The sequence below is a fragment of the Peromyscus leucopus genome, chromosome 6 (assembly GCF_004664715.2).
Source record: "Peromyscus leucopus breed LL Stock chromosome 6, UCI_PerLeu_2.1, whole genome shotgun sequence".
Taxonomy (NCBI): domain Eukaryota; kingdom Metazoa; phylum Chordata; class Mammalia; order Rodentia; family Cricetidae; genus Peromyscus; species Peromyscus leucopus.
Genome location: NC_051068.1, coordinates 68,048,410 through 68,062,851, shown reverse-complemented (window position 1 = coordinate 68,062,851; position 14,442 = coordinate 68,048,410). Strand labels below are relative to the sequence as shown.

Genomic DNA, 14,442 nt, shown 5'->3' with positions numbered 1-14,442 from the left:
CAGTGTGGATGGGAAGGGGACTCCCAAGGCCCCACACCTCTACAGGAGATGCTATTGGTAGTTACCATGGCTACCAGGGGAGGGAGAGCTGCTCTTCTTTGGAAATGTGGCTGCTGGCAGGTTGTTCCTGTCCCAGTGGATACCACACACCCATGTGAACATGGGTGCTCCTAACCGGACCCACTAGGTAACTAACAATACTTCTCACAGAAGCCACCAGAGGGCGGGAGGCAGCTTTCTCCACCCCTCTGCTCTGTTCCTTTGAGGTGGAGTCTCCCTCTCAACCTGGAAGAGGGTGGATTGGGGTGTGTTTGTTTTTCCCAGTGAAGTCAGAAGTTGGGGTTACAGGTGTGGGCGGGACCATGGCTGGCTTCTTGCATGGGTGCTGGGATCAGAGATCTTCAGATCAAAACAGAACTTAGTAGCTAAAATATGGAAGCAACCATGTGTGTCCATCATTAGATGAATGCATGCACACACACACACACACACACACACACACACACACACACACACACACACTGGGACATTATATCTCATAACTGGAATCAGAACTCCTCATGCCTTCAGAGAAAGTGCTCTTAGCCCCCCGAGTTTAGTTTTCCTAGTCCCTGAAGCTTATTTTTATTAGGAAAACCTTAGCAGACATGTGAGTGAATACAAACACTTTTGCTACTGAGGGCAGAGAGCCGGACACAGCACATTGCTGGGCAGAGACGTGGAGCACTTCCTTAAAACACTGAACAGAAAGAATACTGGAGGAGTCAGCAAGTCCACTTCTTGATAGATGGGGGTATGGGCCGGCAAAAAGAGTCTTTTTGTCTTGTTTTTGTTTTTTGAAACACAGACGGCTACTGCTCCCTGTGTAGCCCTGGCAATACACACACACACACACACACACACACACACACACACACACACACACACATATATATATGTAAGTATCCAAAAGTTTAAAATAAAAAATTGGAGACCGGGCTGGAGAGATTGCTCTGGTTAAGAGCATGGTGCACATACACATGAACATGAAGGCAGATACAAGTATACTTAAATAAAAATGAATCTTTTTTTAAAGTATTATACTATAAGTTGCAACATCATACTCATGTCAGAAAGAGGCTGTTTGAAGCCCGGCAGTGGAGGCACACACCCTTAATCCCAGCACTCAGGAAGCAGAGGCAGTCGGATCTCTGAGTTCGAGGCCAGCCTGGTCTATAGCACAGCCAGGGCTATGCAGAGAAACCGTGTCTTGAAAAACAAACAAAGGAAGGAAGGAAAAAGCTATTTTTCTTACTTGTTCTCCTAAATCCAGGCACAGGACTCGGTAGACATACTGGTTCTGTTTCCTCTTAGTTGGCAGCCGGACCTCCGTTACCCTAGTGGCCTCTGGCTTCTCCATGCTCAGCTCCAGAAAAAACCGGGAAGGCTCCAAAATCCATGGATGAGGACCCCCTTCAAACACCATTTCCTTCACAGACTGCCATGTCACCAAGGCCACTTCCACGGGGTTCAGAGCCTGAAACAAATCCGTTCTATATAGTTAGAGAATTCTTTTATTATTTGTCTGTTTAGACAGAGTCAGGTCTCCCACACTCTGGATCTTCTGATCCTATTGCCTTTACTCCCCAGTGCCTGGATTAAATATCTATCTATCTGTCTGTCTATCTGTCTGTCTGTCTGTCTACCTATCTGTTCCCTTCCCTCTTTCTCCTCAAAGTTCTCCTGTTTCCCCCTTGCTCTCTTTCAAATTCATGACTCCTTTTGCTCTGATTGCTGTTACCCACGCCTTTTTTCTATAATAATTTTTTGAGACAGGGTCTCCTCTTTACTAATTTTTTTATTTTATGTGTATTGGTGTTTTGCTTACACGTGTGTCTCTGTGAGGGCATAGGCTCCCCCAGAACTGGAATAACATAGCTGTGAGTTGCCATGTGGGTGCTGGGAATTGAACCTGGGTTCTCTGGAAGAACAGCCAGTGCTCTTAACCACTGAGGCATCTCTCCAGCCCCTATAATTTTTGTTTTAAGATTATAATCATTCAGCTTTATTTTTATTGTCTATTTATTTATTTTGAAACAAGTTCTCATTATATAGTCTAAGTTGCCCTGGAGCTTGCTCTGCAGACCATGTTGGCCTCGAACTTTAGACCCCCTTGCCTCTGCTTCCTGAGTGCTGGGATTAAATGCACTCGCCATCACGCTTGGCTGAGATTATAATACAATTTACATCATCTTCTCCCTCCTCTCTCCTCCCTCCACCCCTCTCATGTACACTTGTTCTCTCTCAAATTCATGGCTTCTTTTTCTTTGTTGTTACGTGTGCGCGCGCGCGCGTGTGTGTGTGTGTGTGTGTGTGTGTGTGTGTGTGTGTGTGTGTGTAAACATATGTTCCTAAGTACACATGTACAACCTGGTCAGTGTGTATCATGTATGTTTTCAGGGCTGACGATTTGGCATTGGATAACTGTGCTGGATAGTTAAATGCCAAACTGACATAAACTACAGCCATTTGAGAGGCAGAAACCTCAGTTAAGAAAATGATGGGTTGGGGATTTAGCTCAGTGGTAGAGCGCTTATCTAGTAAGTGCAAGGCCCTGGGTTCGATCCTCAACTTCAAAAAAAGGAAAAAGAAAAAGAAAATGAATGGACAGTGGTGGCGCATGCCTTTAATCCCAGCATTTGGGAGGCAAAGGCAGGTGGATCTTTGTGAGTTCAAGGCCAGCCTAGTCTACAAAGAGAGTTCCAGAACAGTCAAGAGCTGTTACATAGAGAAACACTGTCTCAAAAAACCAAAAAAATAAATAAATAAAAAGGGGGGGGGCTCCACAATATAAGGCTGTAAGGCATTTTCTTAATTAGCGATTGGTGGGGGAGGCCCTAGTCCATTGTGGGTGGCGCCATCCCTGGGCTGTTCCTGAGGTTTGTAAGAAAGCAGGCTGAGCAAGCTGTGGGAAGCAAGCCAGTAAGCAGTTCCCCTTCATATGCTCCTCATCAGCTTCTGCTTCCAGGTTCCTGCCCGTTTGAGTTCCTGTCCTGACTTCCTTTGATGATGTGGAAGTGTCAGCCAAATCAACCCTTTCCTCCCCAGCTTGCCTTTTGGTCATGGTGTTTCATCATAGCAACAGCACCCTGACTAAGTCAATAACCAAGTGGTGTGCTCTGCCCTGCGGAGACTGTTTCTCCTGCTCTCTGCCTGTAGTTCTCTGTGCCGGGTTGAGGCCCTGTGAGCTTTTTCCTCTCCCTCCCTTAGCATATGTACTGGTGCCATCCTCTTCCGGGTCTCCTGTGGGCAGTTCTAAGGCATCGTGTGGTGCTGGAAACTGAACCCAGGGCCTCTGCAAGAGCAACAAGTGCTCTTATCTGCTGAACCATCTGTCTACCCCTCGATTTTAATTTTTGATGGAATTAAGCAAGTAGTAGGCTCTCCTTGCCTTTATTTTGAACCACTTCTTGTAATACGTAATAGACTAACCCATATGGCCCTAAATATGGCTGCTGTTCTGAAAATATATAAACACATGGGGTAAATATGGCTGATTCATCTTCCATAGGACAGGAAGTTGCTGAGAGATAGCTTTCTTTAAAAGGGACTATGCTAATCGTCTTTGTGACTGACTGGTGCTTACAGAGATATATACATCTGTAAAAATTCAGGTATTAACTTAAAATTAATGTCTTATGTACTTAATTTCCCACAGCTTATACCTCATAGTTAAAGAAGAAAGTTAAGTACCTAAAATTTGCTAATGTAAGATCAGACATTGCTAATGTCAGATGGGGATGTGGTTCAGTGGGGCGGGGTTATCTGTTTATTGGTTGGCTTGTTTGGGAGTTTGCCTAGCATGCAAGAGGCCCTGCGTTCCATCCTGCAGACATGAAGTGAGAGCGACTGAGTACTATTATAATCCTGCACTTGTGATGCAGAAACAGGAGGAGCACAAGTTCAAGATCATCCTTGGATATAGGTCTAATTGAATGTCAGCCTGGGCTACATGACACTGTCTCAAAAAAGAAAAGAAAAAGCTGTTCCTGAATGAGTTCATTTAGGAAGCATGGGGGATAAGCTCCCATGCCACTGAGGTTTGAGGAGAGCTTAGATCCAAACCAAGACAACAGAGTAAAGAAGTCACAAATCCTGGTCCCTGATTCTTAGTAGAGAGAATAGCTGGTGGGCAGCCAGGGCTTCACCAGGTCTCGCAGAGGACAGCTCACCTTTAGAGGTTCATAAGCAGCAAATGTGGCACTGCTCCCAATGTGCTCTTCATGTCCAGTCACACTGACTGTCACCACAGTATGGCCTGGAGATGTGGCTGCTATGTGTACGCTAGAACAGTGCTCTGGTCCAGGCTTTTTAATACCTTTCAATCAAAAGACATGATTTCAAACAGTCGTGGTGACACAGACCCACACTCTCAGCACTTGGGAGGTGGCTCCAGAAGAATCTAGAGTTCAAAGCCAGCCACAGCTACAAAGCAACTTTAAGGCAAGCCTGGACTACAGGAAACTCTTTCCCAAAAACAAACAAATACCCACCCCAAAGTTTACCTCAACTCAGTAGAGTAATAAGCAGTCTGGTTTTAAAGAAAATAGGATACAGAAACAGAATAATTTTAACATGTTAGAAGTATGATCTGGGGCTGGAGAAATGTCTTAGTAGTTAAGAGCACTGATTGTTCTTCCAGAGGACCCAAGTTCAATTCCCAGCACCCACATGTCCACTCACAACCACTTCTAACTCCAGCTCCAGAAGATCCCACACCGTTGGCCTCTTCAGGCACCAGCACTCATGTATACATACCCACATGCTGACATACACACATAACAAAAAAGAGTAAAACAGATTTGGCTGGGCACAATGGCACTTTTAATCTCGTCACTTTGGAAGTTCAAGGCCAGCCTAGTCTACATAGTGAGTTCCAGGCCAGCCAAAGGCTATATAGTAAGACCTTGTCTCAACAAAACAAAACAAAACAAAACAAAACAAAACAAAACATCTTAAGATACATTAATTTATGTATTTTATGTGTATGGGTGTTTTGCCTTTGTCACACCAGAAGAGGGCACCAGATCTCATTATAGATGATTGTGAGCCACCATGTGGTTGCTGGGAATTGAACTCAGGACCTCTGGAAGAGCAGCTAGTGCTTTTAACAGCTGAGCCACCTCTCCAACCCCCTCCCCATTCCCCCCCAAAAAATCTTAAAAACATAACCTTGTCTGGGTATAGTGGCATGTACCAGTCATCTTGGCACTTGGCTCAGGCAGGAGGATTCTCACAACTGCAGTCCAGCTTGGGATACAAAGTAACATCCTGCCTCAAACAAGACAAAACACAGGGCCTTTATATACCCAAGGGGTTCCATTTTTTCTATCTTGTTGATGTGTGTTTCCCTCTGTAGCTCAGCATTGGGCCACTCGTCTATCCAATACAAGGCCCTGAGTTCAATTGCCAGCAAGGCCAAAAACAAACAATAAAGCCTGTCTTCTGCTGACGGACATTTATAATGTAAGATAAAATGAGTTCTACATGCAGTGTGAACACAAGCATGGGCAAAGGACGAGACACCAAGGGATGTGTAATACAGAAAGAAAGACAAACAGCATATATAAAACACACATAGATTGCCGGGCGGTAGTAGTGCACTCCTTTAATCCCAGCACTTGGGAGGCAGAGGCAGGGGGATCTCAGTGAATGCGAGGCCAGCCTGGTCTAGAAAGCAAGTTGCAGGACAGCCAGGACAGAGAATCATTTAAAATACTAAGAGGAAGGTAGAAACAGTCAAGAGGTACACGAAACAGAAAGATGGGTTGTAGCTAGAGAAACAGGCGTTGTTTGTTTGGTTTGAGACAGGATCTTGCTCTGCAGCCCAGAGGCCTTGAACCACCCTCCTGCGTTGTCCTCCCAGTGCCTGGCCTACAGGAAGCTTTAGGGAAAGAACCACAAGCTTAGGAAACAAGACACCCAATGAAACATAAAAGGAGCCATCGATGATGGGTGATAAAGGAAAACTTGAACGTTGGTTTTGTTAGAGCCACATGATGCCAAAGGAATGAATCCATGAAAAGCAGATTGGGTACCTGTGCTGGGTATGCGGACTGTGGAAAAGGATGTGGGCTCTGCTCTGTGGGCAAAGAAAAACCTCTTGAATGTTTTGGGGCAAAAAAAAGTAATAGGGGGCTGGAGAGATGGCTCAGCAGTTAAGAGCACTGGCTGCTCTTCCAGAGGTCCTGAGTTCAATTCCCAGCAACCACATGTTGGCTCACAACCACCGGTAATGAGATCTAGTACCCTCTTCTGGCCTGCAGTGATACATGCAGACAGAATGCTGTATACATAATACATACATAAATAAATAAATAAGTCTTTTTAAAAAAGGTATCAATAGACTGGATTTGAGCCAAGTGCTGGCCTGCAGTGATACATAATAAATAAATAAATAAATAAATAAATAAATAAGTCTTTTAAAAAAAGGTATCAATAGACTGGATTTGAGCCAGGTGGTGGTGGCGCACACTTTTAGTCCCAGCACTTGGGAGGCAGAGGTAGGTAGATCTCTGAGTTCAAGATTAGCCTGGTCTACAGAGTGAGTTCCAGGACAGCCAGGACTGTTACACAAAGAAAGCCTATCTCAAAAAAACAACAACAACAAAATAATAATAATAGTAACTAATAATAATAATTTGGGTTTGATGGCTTATGTCTATAATTCCAGCACTGGGAAGGCTGAGGCAAGAGGGTTACACAAGTGACTAGCTAGACTGGCTAGAATGGTGAACTCTGTGCTTTGATAAAGTGGAGTGTGGTCAAAGAAGACATCCAATATCAGCTCCAAATCCAGGCCTGCACATATATGTATATACATGTGCATCCACTAACATGTGAACATGTGTACATATATGCACACCACACACAAAGACACATTTTTCCTCCATGCTTTTTCTTTCTACATTCATAAAAAGAGTAGAGGAACATGCTGTAGAATAATCCTTCTGTACACTGTGAATATGTATTACTCTCACTGGTTAATAAAAAGCTGACAGGCTGGTAGCCAGGCAGGAAGTTAGCCGGGAAAGCCAAACTGAGAATGATGGGAAGAAGGGTGGAGTCAGAGGAGTTGACAGCAGATGCAGAGAGAGCAAAATGGACATGTCGTACTGAGAAAAGGTACCAAACCACATGGCAAAGCATAGATAAGAAACATGGGTTAATTTAAATGCAAGAGTTAGATAGTAACAAGCCTGTGCTATTGTCTGAGCATTTATAAGAATATTAAGCCTTTGTGTGGTTACTTGGGACTGGTGGTCAGGATTGGGAAAGAAACATCTGCCTATAGGAACACCTACTTCAACACAGTTGACAGAATAAAGGAATTATAAAGAAATAAAGGTATTATAAAGAAGTACATGCCTTTCATGCCAGTACTCAGGAGGCTGAGACAGGAAGATTATGAGTTCAAGGTCAGCCTAGAATACATAGCAGGATCCTGTGCGTACATACGTGAGTGAGTGAGTGAGTGAGTGAGTGAGTGAGTGTGTGTGTGTGTGTGTGTGTGTGTGTGTGTATTAAAGAGAGAAAGGGAGGAAGGGAGGGAATTTTATGAATTAAACTACAGTGGTGATTGGTCCCTTAATTCAAGGATGAATGAGAAAAATAAAAAGATCTTAGCCTTGCCTTCGTTAAAAAGAGTGAAGACTCCTTGCTTATCCGAGTTGAGATCCAGGGGCAGGTGGGAGCAGTCGGTGAATGCAATGGCCTCTTTGGTCTCTGTATTTACATGATACATTGCAATAGGGACCTCAATAATCTGGCCAATTTCCACATCAGCTTGAAATGGTAACAGTTCCATTTTGTTCAGCTTCATGACATATATCTTGAGAAAAAGCAATTAACTTTTAAGAAAGTCTTAGAAGAGATATTTAAACACATATATAATCATGTGCTGCATGCGTATGCATATGTAATATATATATAAACATGTAGATTTTGGTGTGGTTGCATATGCCTGATTCCAGCCCTTCGGAAGCTGAGGCTATACGATAGAGTCAAGTTCAGCCTGGGCTACATAGTGAGATCCTGTCTCAACAGCCATATGTATGTGCTCTCTCTCTATTGTTTACTTACAGATTTTACTTCAGTTTCCCCATTCTTTCTCTCTTTTTTTTTGTGGTAGTGCTACGGTTTGAATCCTGTGCAGACTAGGAAAAGACATTACACCAAGCCAGGCCTCCAGTTAAAAAATATATAAGGATATATATTATAAATAAAATTATATAATTTTACATAAATTATGAGTTATACATAATGTAATACATATAATTTCTTTGAGACAGAGTTTCTCTGTGTAGACCTGACTGTCCTAGATCTCACTCTGTAGACCAGGCTGGTCTTGAACTCACAAAGATCCACCTGCCTCTGCCTCCCAAGTGCTGGGATTAAAGGCGTGCGCCACCACCGCCGGGTGACTTTTTTACTCATTTGGTTTGAGGTAGGGTTTATGTAGCCCAAGCTGGCCTTGAATTAACTACATGGCTGAGGATGGCTTTGATAGATACCACAGCCTCTGTCCCCGAGTTCTGGGGTCGCAGGTACACTGCACCCAGATGCACCTCTCCCTTGTCATTATTCCCTCAACAGTGAAGGACAGCTACACACGGTGGCACCTGCCTGGGATTTCAGCACTTAAGAGGGGGATGCAAGAGAGCTGCTATGAATTTAAGGCCAACCTGGTCTACAGCGCTAGTTCCAGGACACCTAGAGCTACACAGAGAAACCCTGTCTTGAAAAACCTTAAAAAAAATTATGACAGGATCTCACTATGTAGTTCTGGCTAGTATGGAATTTACTATGTAATCCAGGCTGGCCTGGAGGTCACAGAAATCCACCTATCTCTGCCTCCTCAGAACCAGAATTAAAGGCATTCACCACCACACCCAGGCAATTTGTTCATTTTTTTCAGATCTCAGTATCATTTCAGTAATTCAGAATTGTGCTGCATAGTTTTTGTGAACTTGGTACAAGCTGGAGTCATCTGGAAAGAAGTGATCTCAATTGAGAAAATGCTTCCAGCGAACTGGCCCATAGGCAAGTCCGTGGGGGAGGGCCTTTTCTTGAGTAAGGATTGCTGTGGGATGTCCCAGCTCACTGTGGGCAGTGCCACGCTGGGCAGGTAGTCCTGGGTTGTATAAGAAAACAGACTGTGAGAGCCACAGGGTGCAAGCCAGTCAGTAATGTTCCCTCATGGCCTCTGTCTCAGTTCCTGCCTTGAGTTCCTGCTCTGACGTCTGTCCGTGACGGACTATAAACTGCAAGCTGAAGTAACTCGCCCCCAGTTGCTTCTGGTCATGGTGTTGATCCCAGCAACAGAAACTTAACTGGGACATTGACAGTGGTATCTCAGAGACACTCAGTTTTCTCTAAAGAGACACTTACCTCAATTTCCCCGTATCGAAAAGGATTTTGTACATCTCGTGCCAAAATGGTACTGTTCCCTCTCACCTGACCTGCAGTTACCACTCCTTTGGTGGTGACCATGGCCACTGAGTCATTAGACGAGGTCCAGGTAAAGTTGCCACTGCCTCCCTCTACCTGTGAAGAACCACAGCCTATGTTAACTCTTCTGGGAGGAAAGGAGAAGTTAAGTGAAATGGTAAAACTTGACTGGTGAAGTCGAGTTTGGAAAATAATAAAATTATGTAATAAATGATCTCTGCACGTGTCAAGAAACAATCTGCAGTGAAGTAGGAAAATGAGCAAGAGGAGCATAAGGGGCGGCTGGGTAACTGTCCTGCCACAGAAGGCCATGGGGCACCAGGGCATTAGGGAGTACGAAAAGCTTGGTAAAACTCACAAGGAAATGTTAGATGGAAGAGACAGAAAGCATGCCGAGTCTAGATTTGGTGGCTAGCAAACACTGAGTTACACCAGGAATTTGGTGGGGAGGTCAAAGCAATAAATTTGGGGCTGGGGATGTGGCTCAGCGGGGTGGGTGGAGCTCTGGGTTTGATCCCAGCATTGCATAAACCTGGTCTGGCATTGCAAGACTGTAACTCCAACACTCAAGAGATACAGCAGGAGAATCAGTGAGTTCAAGGCCAGTCTCAGCTACCTGTCAAAACTTTTTCAATAAAGCAAACTATTAGAGAAACTGATTTATTTCTGTGTGAATTCTATTATTAGAGGATGTTGTACCTGAATTTTGTAACGATTTAATATTCCCAGAGGATGATGGGGAAATGCCAGAAAGTCGGGCTTAAGCTGAATGGGAAAATAGATCTTCACTTCTTGATGGTGACTGATTTCATACTTATTAGACTCAGCACTGCTGTTCTGTAGGAACAAGGGAAAAAAAGATCTAAATAGATTTCCTGAGACACCTTTTTTGTGTGTGTGTGGTGGTGGGGGGTTGGTTCAAGACAAGGTTTCTCTGTGTAGCCCTGGCTGTCATGGAACTCTCTTTGTAGACCAGGCTGACCTCGAACTCACAGAGATCCACCTGCCTCTGCCTCTGCCTCCTGAGTGCTGGAAGTAAAGGCCTGGGCCACCAGGATCAGCTCCTGAGATATTTTCATTGCCACTGAAAATGTGAACAAAATGGTGTGTTCATGAAGCAGTCAACCATCTTCTACCTCTAAAAGAAAAGTAGCTGGGTGTGGTGGCGTGATGGCACAGGATAGACGATAACCCAGGAGGATCAGGAGTTCAAGGGCAGCTGAAGTTATCTTTAAAGGCGGAAAGGGCCAGAAAAATAGAAGGAAGCATGCAGAGTTGGTCTAGTCTGCTTTCCATTGCTGTGATAAACACTGTGACCAAAAGCAGCAGGGAGAGGAAAGGGTTTATTTCATTTTCCAGTTCACCGTCTAGCATGAAGGGAAGTCAGGGCAGGCACTCAAAGCAGGAACCTAGAGGCAGGAACTGAGGCTGAACCACAGAGCAATGCTACTCATTGGCTTGCTCCTCATGGCTTGCTTTCTTATACAACCTAGGACCACCCACCCAAGGATGGTACCACCCACAGACTTGTTAATCAATCAAATATGTGTTGTGCACACACAGATAATAAATAAAAATTCCAACCAAGACTCAGTTCTTGCCACTGTTCATCAGTGCTGGTGGCCACAGGCAAGGCTACCTGCAGTGTCCCAGGTACACCTCTCCACAGAGCTCCACTTCTAGTGTGGAAGTCCTTGGAAGGAGACAAATCTGCAGGGACTGCTATCCACTCCAGCAGGAAAAACCAGCAGGCCTCAGCACTGAACGCAGGGGGAGGGCAGACAGGCTGGCAGAGGGCTGCGGGCTCAGCACTCAGGAGTCTCGGGCAGGAGCATTTTGAGTTCAAGGCTAGCCCGGGGTATATGAAGAGACTCTGGGTCGGAAAAACAACAAAAAACCTGAAAATAAGGTAAAAGTCCAATGTCGGGGGCAAGGCTAAATGGTTCAGCATGTTAACCGTTTGGAATTTGAGAATGAAAAGATCCCTTACGTGGGGCTGGCTGGGTGGGTGAGAGTTCGTACTGCTTTTGCAGAGGACCTATTAGAAGACTCACAACTGCCTGTCTCTTCAGCTCTAGGGAATCCAGTGTTTTCTTCCGGCCTCAGAGGTCCCCACATACAGGTGCACCCCCCTCACATACAGTTTTACAAATAATAAATCTTTTTCTTTTTTGTGTGTGTGTTTTTCTTTTTTTTTCCTTTTATTTTATTTTATAATACCATTCAGTTCTACATAACAGCCACAGATTCCCTTGTTCTCCCCCTTACTGCCCCCTCCCCTTCCCCCCAGCCCATCCCCCATTCCCACCTCCTCCAGGGCAAAGCCTCCCCCGAGGACTGAGATCGACCTGATAGACTCAGTCCAGGCAGGTCCAGTCCTTTCCTCCCAGATTGAGCCAAGTGTCCCTGCATAAGTCCCAGGTTTCAAACAGCCAACTCATGCAATGAGCACAGGACCTGGTACCACTGCCTAGATGCCTCCCAAACTTAGAAAATTGATAAATCTTTTTCTTTAAGCTACTTATACATACCTGATGACACAGAGAAACACATGTATGGAAAAGTTCCTTAAAGGAACTGTGTGTTATACGCAGTGGAGGACAGTCTGTAGAGGCATGCCATACTGTGTGGCGTGACAGAGGGAGATGGCATGTCACAGCTGCTTTATATCACGGCAACCCACCCTGCTAGGACTCCTAGGAAACAGATGGCTGCTGAGACACCTACCTCCTGAAGGTTGGAAGTCAGGGTTGCATTTATCACCACAACTCCATCTTTCAGGGCTTTTACCACGTGGTAAGATCCGTTTGAAGTGCTTAGCTGCTCTTCAAAGTACTCCTGCAGAAACTGGAATGTAATCTCGAGATTCTGAAATCAGTCCAATGGCAACACAAATCTGAAGATGTATTTTTTTTTCCCCCTAAAACCATGTTAATGGCAAACCATAGACAGGACTGCAGGTAGGCACTTAAGAGATACAGGCGTAAGAACGGAGTTAGGGTGTGTGCTGGAGGGATGGCTCAGTGGTTAAGAACAGTTGTTGCTCTTATAGAAGACAATTCAATTCTCAGCATCCTCAGGGCAGCTCACAACCACCTATAAGGCTAGCTCCAGAGGATCCAACACATCTGGTCCCTGAGGGCACCTGCACTCACACCCACAAACACATAATTAAAAATAAACAGGAACTAGGCCGTGGTGGCACACACCTTTAGTCCTAGAGAGAGAGAGACAGGTGGGTCTCTGAGTTTGAAGCGAGCTGCAGTCTACAGAGTGAGTTCCAGGACAGCCAGGGCTACACAGAAACCCTGTCTCAAAAATCGAAAAAGTAAATAAGTTAGCAGGAGTCAAAGAGATGGCTCAGTCCTCTGCTTTTCCAGAGGACCCCAGGTTCATTTTCCAACACTCATGTGGCAGTTCACAACTAAAGAACTCTAGTTCCAGAGCATTCCAGGCCCTCTTCTGGCCTCTATTGAGTATCAGGAATACATACACGCAGGAAAGCTACTTATACACATAAATTTTAAAATATTTTAATATTTAAGATTAATTAATCAATCAATCAATTAATTAATTTTCGTTTTTTGAGACAGGGTTTCTCTGTGTAGCCCTAGCTGTCCTGGAACTGTCTTTGTAAACCAGGCTGGCCTCAAACTCAGAGATCCACCTGCCTCTGCCTCTTGAGTGCTGGGATTAAAGGAGTGCGCCACCACAGCAAACTATAATTAATTGACTTAAAACAGAAGAAAGAACAAAACTTTTGCTTTCCCTCATGGAAATTCTAAGTTGGAAAAGGTGTGATTTTACAACAGTACTCATTTGTGGAAAGATTCATCCATATCAGGAACAGAAACAGTTGAAGCTTATAAATTCAGGACAGTCCATGCCATTCCATTCACGGACAGTTCCTAATTCTGAACCCTGACAGTCCTGGGCAGGAACACATTTCCAAGCTGGTGTTCAAATGTCACTCGGCCCCCACAGAACTGTGGTGAGCATCTATCTCTGTGTTACACGGTGGTGTGCAGAGAGAGGCTTGTCCCCAACTGTTACTAGGCTGATCGACTCCCTCCGTAATTCTGATCATATTTGACTTCCGGTTTAGCATTCCCCAAGGACAACCCTAGTTAATGGTAATCACAATCAAAACTAGTAACTTGCATTTACAAGGGTAAAGATTGAGAGCAAAGAAGAAAGCAGGCTTTCGTCACCCCCCAGGAGCTACCCACAGAGGATCTAGGAAAGTAAGAGAGAGGGCTCTGGTGTGGCTCCCTTGGGAGAGCGCTTATCTTGTATGCTTGAGGCCCTGGATTCGAACCACATAAACTAGACACAGAGCACACATCTGCAATCTGAGCACTCTCCCAAGTGGACACAGGAAGATCAGGCATTCAAAGCCACTGTCTTCTACATTGCTAGTTAGAAGTCCGGCATGGGCTACGTGGGACCCTGTCTCAGTGAGAGGAAATAGGAGGAAACCAAAGGAGATACTCACATCCGAAATATGGACCCTGGTGCTGCTCTTATCAAACACGTCGACGGTGATGACGTACACCTGGCCCACCTCCAGACTCCATCGGCCGCCGGGATGGATGGTGAAACCTGTGCGCACACAAGGAACATGAGACCAGGAAGAGGCCCGCGCCCTCCTGCCATGAGCCAACAACTGCAAACTTAAAAAGCTACTTAGAGCCCGGCAGTGGTGGCACACGCCTTTAATCCCAGCACTCAGGAGGCAGAGCCAGGCGGATCTCTGTGAGTCCGAGGCTACTTGGTCTACTGAACAAGTTCTAGGACAGCTAGGGCTACACAGAGAAACCCTGTCTCAAAAAACAAAACAATACAAAAAAAAGCTACTTGGAAAGCCCACTTGCTGATAGATTGAAATGGCTCTCAAATAGATCTCTCCTTCAAACTGTGTGGCAATCTAGGATTCCAAAATGCTTGGCTTAA

The 14,442-nt window shown here is 45.0% G+C and overlaps 1 protein-coding gene across 1 annotated transcript in view; it reads right to left on the bottom strand.

Moving 5' to 3' along the window:
• Nup210l (nucleoporin 210 like) overlaps positions 1-14,442 on the bottom strand; it is a 98,153-nt gene that overhangs the window by 56,270 nt on the left and 27,441 nt on the right. Inside the window, exons 10-16 of the mRNA XM_028890836.2 lie at positions 13,985-14,091; positions 12,217-12,357; positions 10,189-10,326; positions 9,430-9,585; positions 7,672-7,870; positions 4,212-4,357; positions 1,295-1,516 (exon numbers count right to left, since the gene is read on the bottom strand). Of these exons, the coding sequence (XP_028746669.1) occupies positions 1,295-1,516; positions 4,212-4,357; positions 7,672-7,870; positions 9,430-9,585; positions 10,189-10,326; positions 12,217-12,357; positions 13,985-14,091 (1,109 nt within the window). The remainder of the gene's footprint in view (positions 1-1,294; positions 1,517-4,211; positions 4,358-7,671; positions 7,871-9,429; positions 9,586-10,188; positions 10,327-12,216; positions 12,358-13,984; positions 14,092-14,442) is intronic.